Genomic DNA, 12969 nt, shown 5'->3' with positions numbered 1-12969 from the left:
ATTAATTTTTTTAGTTTATAATATCCAGGTGAACTTCAACTGATAATGAAACCTGAGTGTTTCTGCTGGTTTCTAACAGCGTTCCTATTCCTCCTGCCAAGCTTTGTCCCTGCGCGGGTAACCAGAATTATGGGCTGCCACTGCTGGGGACACAAAGAGCTACCTAACCATGAGTGATGCACAGGAGCTGGGAAAATGCATCCCCTCCCACTGCTCTGCCTGTCCGGCTTCTTGCTGAGGAGGCATCATTCAGTCCCTTGCCCCCGCTTTGGTGTAACCACAAATTAAAACAAGTCACCAACACATTGGTTTCGAAGTAGCCAGCATTTTTTTCCCTTTGCTTATTGTAAAAGAACATGGCAGCTCTGGTAAAGATTGCACAAACATTAAATTTTCTCCCTACGGCCAAGTGGAAAGCCAATAGCTGTTTATATTACTATTTTTTTAAAATAGTGAAACTCCTGGGGAGGGAGGGAACACTTTACTGTACTTATTAAAATTGATAACACGAGCTTCATATCCTTAGGCTGACAAATGATACTCGGGCCTTTTGTTCCACACGCTAATTTTACTTGCTTCATGCTGGTCACTAACAGATGGTCTTGTACGTAAATCATGTTAGTGGCTGATATGAAGTAAAGGATCATTAAATTATTAACATCTATATTGTTTTCAATAAACTGCAAAGGATTTTAAGTATTTATCTCTGTGCTAGCTAAGATGGTAACCCATCTTACTCACCTTCAATGCCATATATACTCATGCTGCCATAGTTTTAAAGAATAAAGGTGGCTGTGATATGCCACCATGGAACAAAAGTGCATTTTTTAATTCAAGTTTACCCGCTTGAAAGGGATATTAATCTAAATGGTTTCGGTATTAAATCAATGAGAAGTCAAGGAAAGGTCCTTCAATTTAAATTGCACTTATGAACTACCTTATTGTTTTTACCATTTAGTATCTAACCCAATATAAATTTAGCTGACAGACAAATAGATTGGAGTATGCAAATTCTTCCCATTACTGATACTTTTTTTTGTCCATTTCGGTATAATATCGCACAACAACTGCTGGTTTTATGTTCCAAGAAGGTATCTCCTTATTTACTTTGTAATTTTTTTTTGGTTTTTTACTATTTCCTACAGGGCAGAGTTCAGCTAGAGCAGGGCTCACTTACGATAACGAACATCAGCCTGTCAGACGCTGGCATGTATCAGTGTGTAGCAGAAAATAGACACGGCATCATTTTCGCCAGTGCAGAACTGAGGGTCATAGGTAAGTGTATTTTGCTGAACGCTGCAAGCCTTCCAAAACCAGCGAAAGCCTTCACCCAAACTGGTTTTGCCAAGTTTCAGCATCTGAAGCAGAAGTGCTGCTGAGGATCTTTGACAAGTTGTTGTTTTTAAGTGAGACATGAAAGGGAGACTTGAGAAGGTGGGTAGACAGAGAATAGCTTTAATTTGCATCATCTCATCTTCTTGTATTCATCCAGATGACTGAGCTTGGAGAGCTGGCAGCTGGCCAGCGAGCTCACCTCTTGTTGGTTAGAAATGCGTTATGGAGAAGCCCAAATGTTGCCCCAGTCCAGAGCATACTGGACATTAACTGCCTGCTCATGGGCTGCAGAGGCTGGCTGTCTTGAAGATATCTTGAAAAATCACTTGTATGAGTAGACCTTGCACCATTCAAATGGCAACAGTAACACTCTTGTCCCAAATCCTCACAAAGAAAATAAATTCCGCTCCACCTCTTTTCTGTACATCTACTCTATTTGTCCTATTTAACGTAAGGAGAAGCTCCTGTGAATCTAGGTGGTTAAATATCTGAGGGGAGGGGGTAGAGATTACAGACCAGGCTAATGGTGCCCAATGACAGGACAAGGCAATGAGCATAAACTGAAACACAGGAAATGCCATTTAAACATATTTTTACAATGAGATAAAAGTTAGAACTGGTTTCCTAGGGAGATTGTGTCATCTCCATCCTTGGAGATACTCAACACCCAACTGGACATGCCCCCAGGAAACCTGGTATAGCTGCTCCTGCTTGAGCAGGGGTGGGACAGGACCATCTCCACAGATCCATGGCAGCCTCAGCTGCCCCAGGGTCTGTACTTCATTCACAAATGCTCTTGCAAAAGTGGCAGGCCTGGGAACTGATATGTCAGCATAGATACGTAGTTTCAAAGGGTTAAATAGAATTTATGATTGGAAAATAATGGTTTAGTGGTTTTCAAAGTGAGTGTTCAATAGCATCATTCCCCCGCTTTATCCTGAAGAATAAAGCATGAAGCCCTTTCTGATTATGGTATTTTCAATATTGGTCATTTTTTATCAGCGATATTAGATGCCTGCACAGTAAAAAATTCATTTGAAAGATTGTCATTGTCACCATTTAAGAAAAGTACAATAATGCTCAATAAATTAGACCTCACAGTGCTAAGATTTATTGGACATGTTACTGCACGAAAGAAATAGAAGTAAACCCACTGATGCTTTTACTGTCTATTCAAAACCCTGGTAAAAATGAGCCTTTGGGAGGAAGGCAGATCTTCTCAGAAAACAGAGGCTCAGCCCTTGTTGGTTGGTACCTCCAGTGCCTCCCTGTGCCTGGTAGCCCCACAGCACCGGGGGAGCCAACCTTGTGTCTGCACAAAACACAAAGGCCCTGGAAAGCCTGCTTTTAAGAACCTGCTAGATAACTTGTATTTAACTCGCTTCTTATTTTTGTTTTGCAATCTTGCTTCTGTATGTCACAGGAAAGGTACAAGAATGGTGTGCTGCAAATTAATTTCTATGGATCTGTGATTTAATTTGCCGTATTTTTAAAGAAAATGAGAATGTTTTCCTTTTCCCTTGAGTTTTCAATGGAAGTAAATATTCTGAGCTCTCACTGAGAAAGGCTAGCTTTTAAACAGAACTTCTTGAGTATAGCAATGGTTATTTTAAAAGGTCTTGAAGTTAATCACTTGAAATGATTAAACACCATGAGTAGCAAGTGAGACTTACAGCAAAAGTAAGTGAAAAAGAGAAATGGAAAATTACAGACAGAGCTTTTCTCAGAGTGATTCTTCTCTGTTATTGTTGCCAATTATATTGCCTGGAGTCTGGCTAAAATCAGGATCCTGTTGTGCTGGGCATTGTGAAAGCGTATAGTAAGGTGCATTTGTTGCCTTGAAGAGTTTTCAGGCTAAATTTTTTAGATTTGTTTTTTGGTTTTTGGTTTTTTTTTGAAAAAAAAGTAAAAAAAAAAAAAAAAAAAAAAGAGGGGGAAGGTTGGGCCTAGGGTGAAAAAAGGTAACTAAAATCCTCCTTTTACAAACAAGGTGTGAAGGCATTAAATGTGTTACCCCTGTGGTGGCCAAGGTAAGCTGCGGTAGTGCTGAAAACTAGGTCCAGAGTTTCTAAATTTCAGGTCAGAACATTTTGATTCCCAGTCTCAGCCATATAACTGCGCAGCTGCAGAACTGACCTTTTTCTGTCTTCACATCAGAAGCTCTTTATTTTCAGCTAATTGACTTGTTTCTCAAAATCCACAGAGTAGTAGGAGAGCTCTTTCACAATTTATCACAACCTGAACGAATCTGTTGTGATTCCTAGTGATGTTTTTTCTTACAGATGATTCAGTCTGCATCTGAGTCCAAATGCCCTGTGTAAGAATCGCAGTAGGTTTTCCTCCTACTCCCAAGTTTCAGGAGTTTCAATCCCCCAATAATTACTTTATTCATCAGCCATTGCAGAATAAAACTCATATCATGCAATTCCTCCACCTCATACAAGACCAAAAAGGAAACAGCAAATGACTTGCAAAAAAAAAGCAGTCTAAACTGTTTATTACAGAGATGGAAAGAAAAGGAATATTTTCCTCATAAATTTTGGACAATCTGAGAAATTATTCCAGAAGTGATAATACATTAATTATGATAATATGGTGTAAATAATAATCCATCTAGTTCTGGGCACCTTGGTGGGAAGACATCCTCGCTAAGAGCTTTTAATTTTGAGAAGTTTTGCATATCCCATGTTGGTTTCCAAATGACTCTTTCGTAGTCTTTATTAACGTATATGTTTTCCTCTATGCTAAAATGAAGTCAGCTGTTGTCTGACATAGAAGAAAAGACAAGCGCAGAGATTAATAAACTCTGATTCATGGAAGTGGAAGACGAGATCTATTCGATCATAAAGCCCATCTCATTATCACTGTAGGGTTATGTTTTATTCAGCTCTTTTGCGGCAGGAATGATATCCAAAAGAATTGAGACAGACGAGATGCCCTGAGAATTTGCTTTCTGTATCACGTGGCAGCTTTTGTCTCCCTGCTGCTTCAAGTGAGCTTTAGATTATTTTATGGAACATCAAGCAGATTCAATGCACAGTGATCTAAATTCTCACCTCTCAGGATACAGCAAAAAAGTAAGTTGAGGAAAATGCTGCAGGCTCAAGGGATGCAGGGGTGGTGCAGGAGGCACAGGGGGCAGGCGCTCAGCTGGCAAAGGGGATGGAGAGAATTAGAGGGGACTGGGCATAGCTTGGTGCCACTGATCTGTCAGAAAGCAAGCTACTGTCAGCAAAGATGCAGTAAGCAGGGCAAGAGTTGTTCGTGAAACACTTAAGCTGCATTACCTATTTGCTTTGAGCTTTCTATATGGAAAAAATTAACTCTCCCACTTGATAAAAGTAAAACCTTCTGGTTGCCTTTGGGGGGGGGAGTTCATTACCAAGAGTCAGTCTGGAGGCAGCCATCTCCAAGCTTTGCCTATCAGTAGGTCCAAATCATTAAAAATCCTTTGAGGCAGGAATCAGGACCCAAACCATCTCCTCCCTCACAGGCATGCTTTAAAGCCAGGCTACAGACTGTTTGCAGGGATTTGGTGTTTTCTTCGATGACTTCCTGACTTTTTCATGAAACGGAAGAGTGTGCCCTAGAGGAACCAAGAAAGATGATTTGAGAGTACCTGGTGCCTATTTAACTCTCACTTTGTTTTACTTACTTCAGGACCTGGCCATGTCAAGGTCTCCCGCTTCTATAGTTTAAAATAAAAGACGCTGTTTATGTAACAATTGTAAATATTACACGTAAGTGTCAACTTCTATGGAAATATTAACTTTTCTGATTAATTATATGAATTCTGTGTTTGTGACAATTCTCCCATATGCAGTTGCTCTGCGCATAGCAGCAGATTTTGTTTAACAAAATCATAATCGCCCTGTTATGAAAGAAAAAAGGAACTACATTGTCTAGTTCATGCATAGTTCTTAGGGGTGCTGCCCCAAATAAGATGTGTTTAACACCAGGTTTCTGCTGCCTGATGGAGTTATTGGTTTCTGAATTTGGTAGCTGAACATGCATTTCTAAACAACCAAAGAGCTGAAACATTTAGGTATCTGTTTGACCCATCCGTACGTGCATGTGATTCCTAAAGTCAGATCATTTAGGAATTACAGGTGAGAAGCAGCACTGAATTATTGTAATGTTCAAAAGAGCCTGATGCTGTGGCTGATGGAATTCTGATCTCTTTTTATTTTGTTTTTCTTTCAGCCGTCAGTCCAGACTTTTCCAAAACACTCTTGAAAAAGTTAACTCTTGTGAAAGTGGGTGGTGAGGTAATCATTGAGTGCAAGCCGAAAGCTTCCCCCAGACCTACTTATTCTTGGAAGAAAGGAAAAGACATCCTAAGAGAAAATGAGAGGTAATGTCTTAAAGTAACCATTTCTTTCATTAGCTTGCTCCAACCCAGGGGCTTTCAGCAGTGAAAGCTAAATTTGTCATTAATAGCTTCCCGAAATTGATTTGCAAATAAATGTGAAAACAGCTAGTGTTCAGTCTCAAGGAGCTGGGGGTGAGATTTCTATTCCCATTGTGTTCATCCTGGTCTCTGTGTACTATTAAAGCATCCCTGCCAAGAAGCTGATAAAGATACATTCTAAAAGGCAAATATTTTGCCTCTGCATTGCTCTACGTAGCCATTGTTTTTAAATTCCCAGAAGATAAAACCCTGTGCTGCAAATTACACTGCTCTGGTACATTACTCAATGTCCCACAAACAGGAATTATTTGAGGTCAGTAATTGATGTGGCAGTCCTAACGCCTGACTTGGAGACAGTTTTTTCAGACTGGCCAAGTCATTTTCTTCTCTTTCTTTTTTTATTTTTAATTCAAAAGGAATTACTAGGAAGCATTACTAGGAAGTAGAAGCCTACTTTTTACATCCATACACACGGGTTTGCAGTGATTTGTTATTGACTGTGTAGAAGTGTGCTTTTGTTACTTGTCTCACTTGAGTAGCATGTGGGAATAGGACCCAGAATACTGTCTGTCCTTGATAATCCTCCAAAATGTGACCCTTGGATTGATGAGAAGAATCCTGTCCTATTAGCTAAGGTCAAAAGGCCAGAAATTATAGGAAAAATGTTATTTTTAAAAAGCTTAAACCTGTTAGAGCTGTTTATTCTTTTACCTTGCAAAGTCTAGTCTTGCTCTATCCAACCTGCCTGCATGTAATGTTGATATATATACTATGGTGATGTATATGAATATGTAAAAACCTGCAGTTCATTTAATAGAGTCAGATGAATAAAATAATGAACAACTTATCTCTGATTTATTTAGCTGCTGTTACCTTTTCTTTACAAAGCTATTGTATATGGATCACTTGACTTCACCTCCTGGGATAAAAAGGGTTGGGTGATCAATTACACAGAGCTTCCACGAGCAGCCAAGGTACAAAGCTGTGCAAGGTCAAAGTTAATATAGATCAAAGCATACTGATTTTTAAAACTGAAATAACTTATTCTTCTCATGAAGATTGTGCGAAGGGTGGGAAATATTAAATACTGGAAGCTTTGGAAAGTCAGCCCCATGAGCTTGCATCCATCTCCCCATCCTCACTGGCACAGCCTGTAGCTGCAATGTGCTGTCTCCTCTGACGGTGTTCTCCTAAGCATGCCACAGTTCCTTCTCCTTATTTTAATTTAGGCATGAGAGAAGGAAGCATTAGTTTATTTGAGCGAGGGCTTAGGAAAGAAAGAAAGGAGAGCGACTGTGTTTTTTGCTTGATCACTGTTTTGCTGTGCAATGCTGACAAAAAAAAAAGGGGTGTGTTTTTTTTTTTGTTTTTTTTGGGTTTTTTTAGCCCTACGTCATCTGCAAACCTACCTAGAAGTTGGGTGCTGTAATACAGTATGGAACCCCTGGATCCTGATTTCCCAGGGTAACATGGCTCATGCACTGGTAGCATAAGGCTAGGTGGTAGCTCAAGTTGCCTGTATGTTTACTTCCAGATGACTTTTGAACTGGTTATTTGAACTGGTTGTAGATGTTTTGGCTGGTTTCCACCTAGGTTAAGAGAACAAGAGATACACCTCAAAAAGAGCAGGTTTCTTCAAAGCTTTGTGAAAACAGGCAACTAAGAAAAGGAGGCACTATTATTTTCCCTCAGTGAAATGCTGTGACCTGAAGTCACACTATGGTAGACATGAGGGAGTCCACACCAGAGCACTCTTGAAGGGTGTGCACATCTATGTAAGCAGTGTACTACTTATAGATAGATAGTAACCTTACAGTACAGTTTTTCCTGACCTACCTTCTCCTAAGGCATATAAGCAAGAGGCAGGTGTGGTCGTAAGAACTTGCTAGATAGCATATATCTTACTGTCTGCTGATCACAGTCCCCGTGCCCAGGCAGACTGTAGGCAGTGGCTGGGAGGACAGGTTGTGAGTATAACACATTCCTCTGAGAAGCTCAGTGTTAAGCTGAGCTGCAGTCTGCAGCGTTATGAGGTGTTGGTGCTCATGGCTGCAGCAGGCTCGCTGCCGTATTCCTGCTGCCATGCCAGGACTAGGAGCCTCCCACCTGGGCACCAAGCCCTGGCTGGGAAACCAGACGTGAAATGTGCCCAAGCAGGTGTGAAATTTTCTGCTACTTCAGCCCACGGGTCTTTCTGCCAACCAGTGCATCCAGTGGGGCCTGTCTGGCAAAATGTCTTAATGGACACTGCTTCGTTGCCTTGGCAGCTGGACCTGCTTAGCTCTTACACGCAGTTGGTTGTCTCCCCCATAGGGACGAGGGTGTTGAATCCTTGCCATCACCTTTATTAACCAGGCTGTCCTTGCAGTCTGTGCCTGGAGACTGTGTGAAATGCGCAATTAGGAAATTATATTGATGTAGATAATTGTTGCATTGTTCATCAGCGCTGCCTGAGTTCACAGGGGTAGGAGAGGCCAAATGCCTGGTCTTACTGGTTGCTGAAACGTTATTTCCTCCCTGCTCTCCCAGGGACGGCAGCATTGACGAGTCCAGTCCTAGTACCTGCCTCCTCCCACATGTGTGTGTGGGCTTCAAACAAGAACTTTCTTGGCTGTTGAAAAAACCTGTTGAAATATCAGAAGAAAGATGCCAAAAAAGCTGTTGCGGAAATCTCTTCTTCTAGGGCATAAAACAGAACTTTGAGACAGGCGTGGGAGAAGAAACTTATATGAAATCTCTGGTTAAACTGACATTAAAGAGTCCTTTGAGTTTCAGAGGCACCTGAACATCTGGATGCTTCTACAAATTGAACTTGATCGTGTGAAGGTTAATCAATATAGATGGTCCTTCCAGTTCCAGGTGGAGTTAAAAGCAACATTATTGTGTCAGTCCTTGCTTTGAATTCTGATGTACAGCCTGATGGCTACCGTGGCAATCACTTGAGTATTTCTCCTGGGGCTTTTGTGACTTCTCAGGTGGAATGGAATGTTAGGCTGGAGACAGAAACAGTGTGCATCAGATTTTGCTGCTAGGACTCTTGCTGTGGTGCTACTGCTGTCCAGGAGGCAAAACTGTGTTGTTCAATGTTTGCCCAGAGGGCAGAGACAACCATGGAAAAAAAAAAAAGAGCTTTATTGTTTTAGGTTTCATATTCTTCTCTGGAGGCTGTGAGGTAGTGTGTACTGCACCCCTAATGAATAACCTGCCCTGAAGGTATTTCTTACTGGTGGTTGATAACTGTGCAATTGTGTTATTAGAAATTCTGCCCTGGGCTACAATTACATTATTGCAGTCATTAAAGGCAGTTCATCTCCATAATAATGGAAATCCTGCCTTGGAGGCCTAGCAGAGTCAAAATAATGTTAGTAGCTTGACTCCAGAAGGTAAATTTTATATAGAAACAGCTAGAGCACAGATATAAATATATTGCAAATGCTACTTGAAAACAAAGGCTATTTCTATATAGATAAAGATACAACGATAATTTTCTATCCTTGATCTTCCCTTCGCATTTCAGTGTAAAATGGCTGTTACACTCTGGAAAGTTCTTCAGTTCTCTTAACACCCCTGGCTACAAATCACCTTTATAGGGCCCTTGGTAGAGTAAGAGCAGGTGAGTGCTGCCACATTATCTCCCACTTTCCGCACCACTGGGACAGGAGATGTGACTGAAAAACACATAACTTCTGGGAAACTCTCACTCAAGAGCGAGGCATACCTTTTGGATAGGAATGGCCACCATAAAGTTGTGTAGGCTGCCTAATCAGAGAGACAATACTATACAAGTAGTGTTTAGGGCCCACTTGCTCCAACACACTCCTCAGGCAGAAGTCATTTTACCGTTTCAATATACACTCTTACACATATTACCTGGAAGTTTGAACCAGTTGTCTAGATCTGCGGCTGACACAGAATTGTTAATGAATCCAACATGCATGGGGAGCTCACAGTAGAAGTGATGTCTTCTGGGTATTGCAAAATGGGAATGTGTCTTTGGGACATGTCGGATCACTCAAAAGACAGAAAGATCTGACCTAAGTTCAGAATTTTTACACTTAGCTTTTGGTTCTCTTATATGCATATTTCTAGATATATTTAACCTCCAGTCTCTTTATTCTGACTCAACAGTAGCAGAGAAAAGATTTTGGGAAGCTGAGATCCCATTATGTAGATTCTTTTCTCACATCCCAGCTACATCATAGAATCATAGAATCGCTTGGACCTTTGAGATCATTGAGTCCAACCGTAACTATCCACTACTGAACCACCTCTGAGCACCTCATCTACACATCTTTTAAATATCTCCAGGATATTGCCTCCCTAGGCAACTTGTTCCAGTGCCCGATAACCCCTTCACGGAAGAAATTTTTTCTGATGTCTAATCTGAGCCTCCCCAGGTGCAATTTGAGGACATTTCCTGTCGCCCTATCACTTGAGAAGAGACCAACACCCACCTTGCTACAACCTCCTTTTAGGTAGTTAAAGACAGTCGCCCCTCAGACTCCTTTTTTCTAGGCTAAACAACCTCAGTTCCCTCAGCCCCTCCTTAAAACACTTGTTCTCCAGCCCCCTCACCAGCTTCGTTGTTGTTCTCTGGACATGCTCCAGGACCTCAATGTCTTTCTTGTAGTGAGGGGCCCAGAACTGAACACAGGATTTGAGGTGCGGCCTCACCAATGCTGATTACAGGGGCACAATCACTTCCCTGGACCTGCTGGCCATGCCGTTTCTGATACAAGCCAAGATGCTGTTGGCTTTCTTGGCCACCTGGGCACGCTGCTGACTCGTATTCAGTCTGCTGTCAACCAACACCCCCAGGTCCTTCTCTGCCAGGCAGCTTTCCAGCCACTCTTCTCAAGCCTGTAGCGCTGCATGGGGTTGTTGTGTTCCAAGTGCAGGACTCGGCACTTGGCCTTGTTGAACCTCATACCGTTGGTCTCAGCCCATCGATCCAGCCTGTTCGGATCCCTCTGCAGAGCCTCTCTACCCTCCAGCAGATCGACACTTCCTTCCAGCTTAGTGTCATCTGTGAATTTACTAAGGGCGCACTCAATCAATGTGACTCAGAAGTGATGCTGGGCTTAAACCTGTGAGATCGAGATGCAGAGTGTTCCTGGACAGCTGCCTGAGGGAGTGCTGGCATTCAAAACCAGGCAAAACCACCTTCTGAGTGAGGGGTACACAGGCTTTAGAGCCAGGGCATACAGTTTTTATTTAAATCTCAGTGGTGCTTTGGTCTTGTAATCTTAAATCTTCATTCCCTTCATTTTATGAAATAATGTAGTCAATGTTGAGTGAGGTTTTGGATCTGAAATGCATAGCATCTATCACATCGCATACATAGGACATAGTCATCATACAGGTATTGTCTAGAGACATAGTGTTCTGCAGTTCTAAAACCAGTGTAGGTGATTGGAACTATGCCTATGCTTTGCTCCAAAGCTGTCTCAGAAACTGGATCTATAATTTCCAGATGACAGTAGGAGTTACAGAGGTAGAGGGTAATTTTACATGAGATTTACAAATACAAAACAGAAATCTGTAGTTACCCACAAGTCTGGAAAAACTTCTGTTAATTGATGGTCTCTATATAACACAAAAATGGATGAAATCAAGTCCTTAGTGGAAGACTTTCCTTTAAACTCATGAATTCCTAAAGCCAAGCACCCTCCAGTCTGCAGTATTACCCATTTGTGACATTTATTTCCTGACATCACATTGTACATATTATTCATTGTCAGGAGTTGGACAGGAAGTCACAGCAGTCAAATTGTTCTTGCAGGATTTTGTTAATCCTCTCATAATAATAATTCAATTACATCTAATGCCACAATGTTAGATAAAGTTGTTACTGAGACTAGCGCTTTAAAACCTTTATTTTCAGATGATCTTATCACAGAAACCTTTCCATTTCTTTGTAATTATGGTGTGGCTCCCATGGAAGACTGCACTCAATTGCAAGTGTGAGCAGTTCATTGTGGCAGTGGTGGAAATCAGGAGTCACTGTAGTCACCATCTTGTTCATTCAGATTTCCTGGGCACAGGAGGAAGAATCAGGCTGTGATTAGAGACAAATCCTGTAGCTACACAGAGCACTACCAGCTGAAATTAAAATAAGCCTCTGTCACAGCTGCTCCCATGCTCAAAGCTGTTGGAAGAACAGCCTGCAATGGAACCATATTTCTCTTTGAACTATAGATCAGGAAACATTTTTTAAATAGTTTAAACCAGTTAATTCACCATTCAATTTAGAACTATTCATTTTAAAACAATTAAATCTCCCTTAATTTTTGTATGGCTTTCTGTAGCCCACAAAAAAAGCATTTTTGCAGCTCAATAAATCTTCAGGTGCCATCATGTAGGTGCACAATGTGTGAGCTTGGCTGTGGGAGCGCTGGGGTTCAGCATTAGAGCTGATACTGGTCCTGTGATCTGTATTCACAAACCAGAGCTTTCTGTCATTCAGCTGCACAAATTGAACCATCTTTTAATAACTTGCCACCAAAGGCCATTTTGTTTGAGTATCTTAAGAAAATTTGTCATAGAATTGGTCAAGGAATATATTTGCTGCTGGCATGGAATGATTTTGCTTGACTAGCATTGGAACAGGTTGTTAGACGCTGCTTCGTAACTCAAGATTTGCATCGCTGTACTTGCAAGTCTCTCCTTTTTTCTCAGGTGCTTGTTTTGGACTTGGAGGAATGACTTAATGTACATTCCATAACAGTAATACATCTATTTATTTATGAAATATTGTTTCATTTTAGATATCAATCTGTCAGAGACACGTACTGATATTTCCCAGAGGGTGAAGCTGTAGCATTGTATGGCTCAAGAAGAGATAGAGAGACTTCATGTTTTAGTGTCTTGGTCTACCGTGGCTTCCTGCTGTGCCCATTCTCCTTTGCTCCCCAACTCCAGGCAGTACAGACTCTGTGCAGGAAAACCAAGATAGTGCTTGTTTAGGGCGATGCTATGTTGCTGCCAGTCTTGTAGTTTGTTACCAGCTAATGTGTTGAATAGACAAAACGGAGGATTGGTCTGTGGGACAGAAGTGGAGTGAAGCATTTAGGTCTGGGCTAGTGCTGGCTTTAGTGGCTGCCCTGTGTTGAGGAGCCGTGCTCTGGGGTGTTTTGGGGCATCACTGCATGGATGAGAACAGGGCTAGCAGTGTTATCAGCTATCTCATGCACTTGGCAAGAGCAGCACACCTCAAACTCTAA

At 41.5% G+C, this 12969-nt stretch overlaps 1 protein-coding gene across 6 annotated transcripts in view; it reads left to right on the top strand.

The window, feature by feature from the left end:
* The window catches only part of LOC104063581 (contactin-4), a 334408-nt gene that overhangs the window by 266514 nt on the left and 54925 nt on the right, over positions 1–12969 (top strand). For all 6 annotated transcript variants that reach the window (XM_054076800.1, XM_054076804.1, XM_054076799.1 and 3 more), the window contains 2 exons: positions 1146–1275; positions 5539–5689. In XM_054076800.1, the coding sequence (XP_053932775.1) occupies positions 1146–1275; positions 5539–5689 (281 nt within the window). The remainder of the gene's footprint in view (positions 1–1145; positions 1276–5538; positions 5690–12969) is intronic.

The sequence above is a fragment of the Cuculus canorus genome, chromosome 11 (assembly GCF_017976375.1).
Source record: "Cuculus canorus isolate bCucCan1 chromosome 11, bCucCan1.pri, whole genome shotgun sequence".
NCBI classification, from domain to species: Eukaryota; Metazoa; Chordata; class Aves; order Cuculiformes; family Cuculidae; genus Cuculus; species Cuculus canorus.
This window is presented reverse-complemented; position numbering and strand designations above follow the sequence as displayed.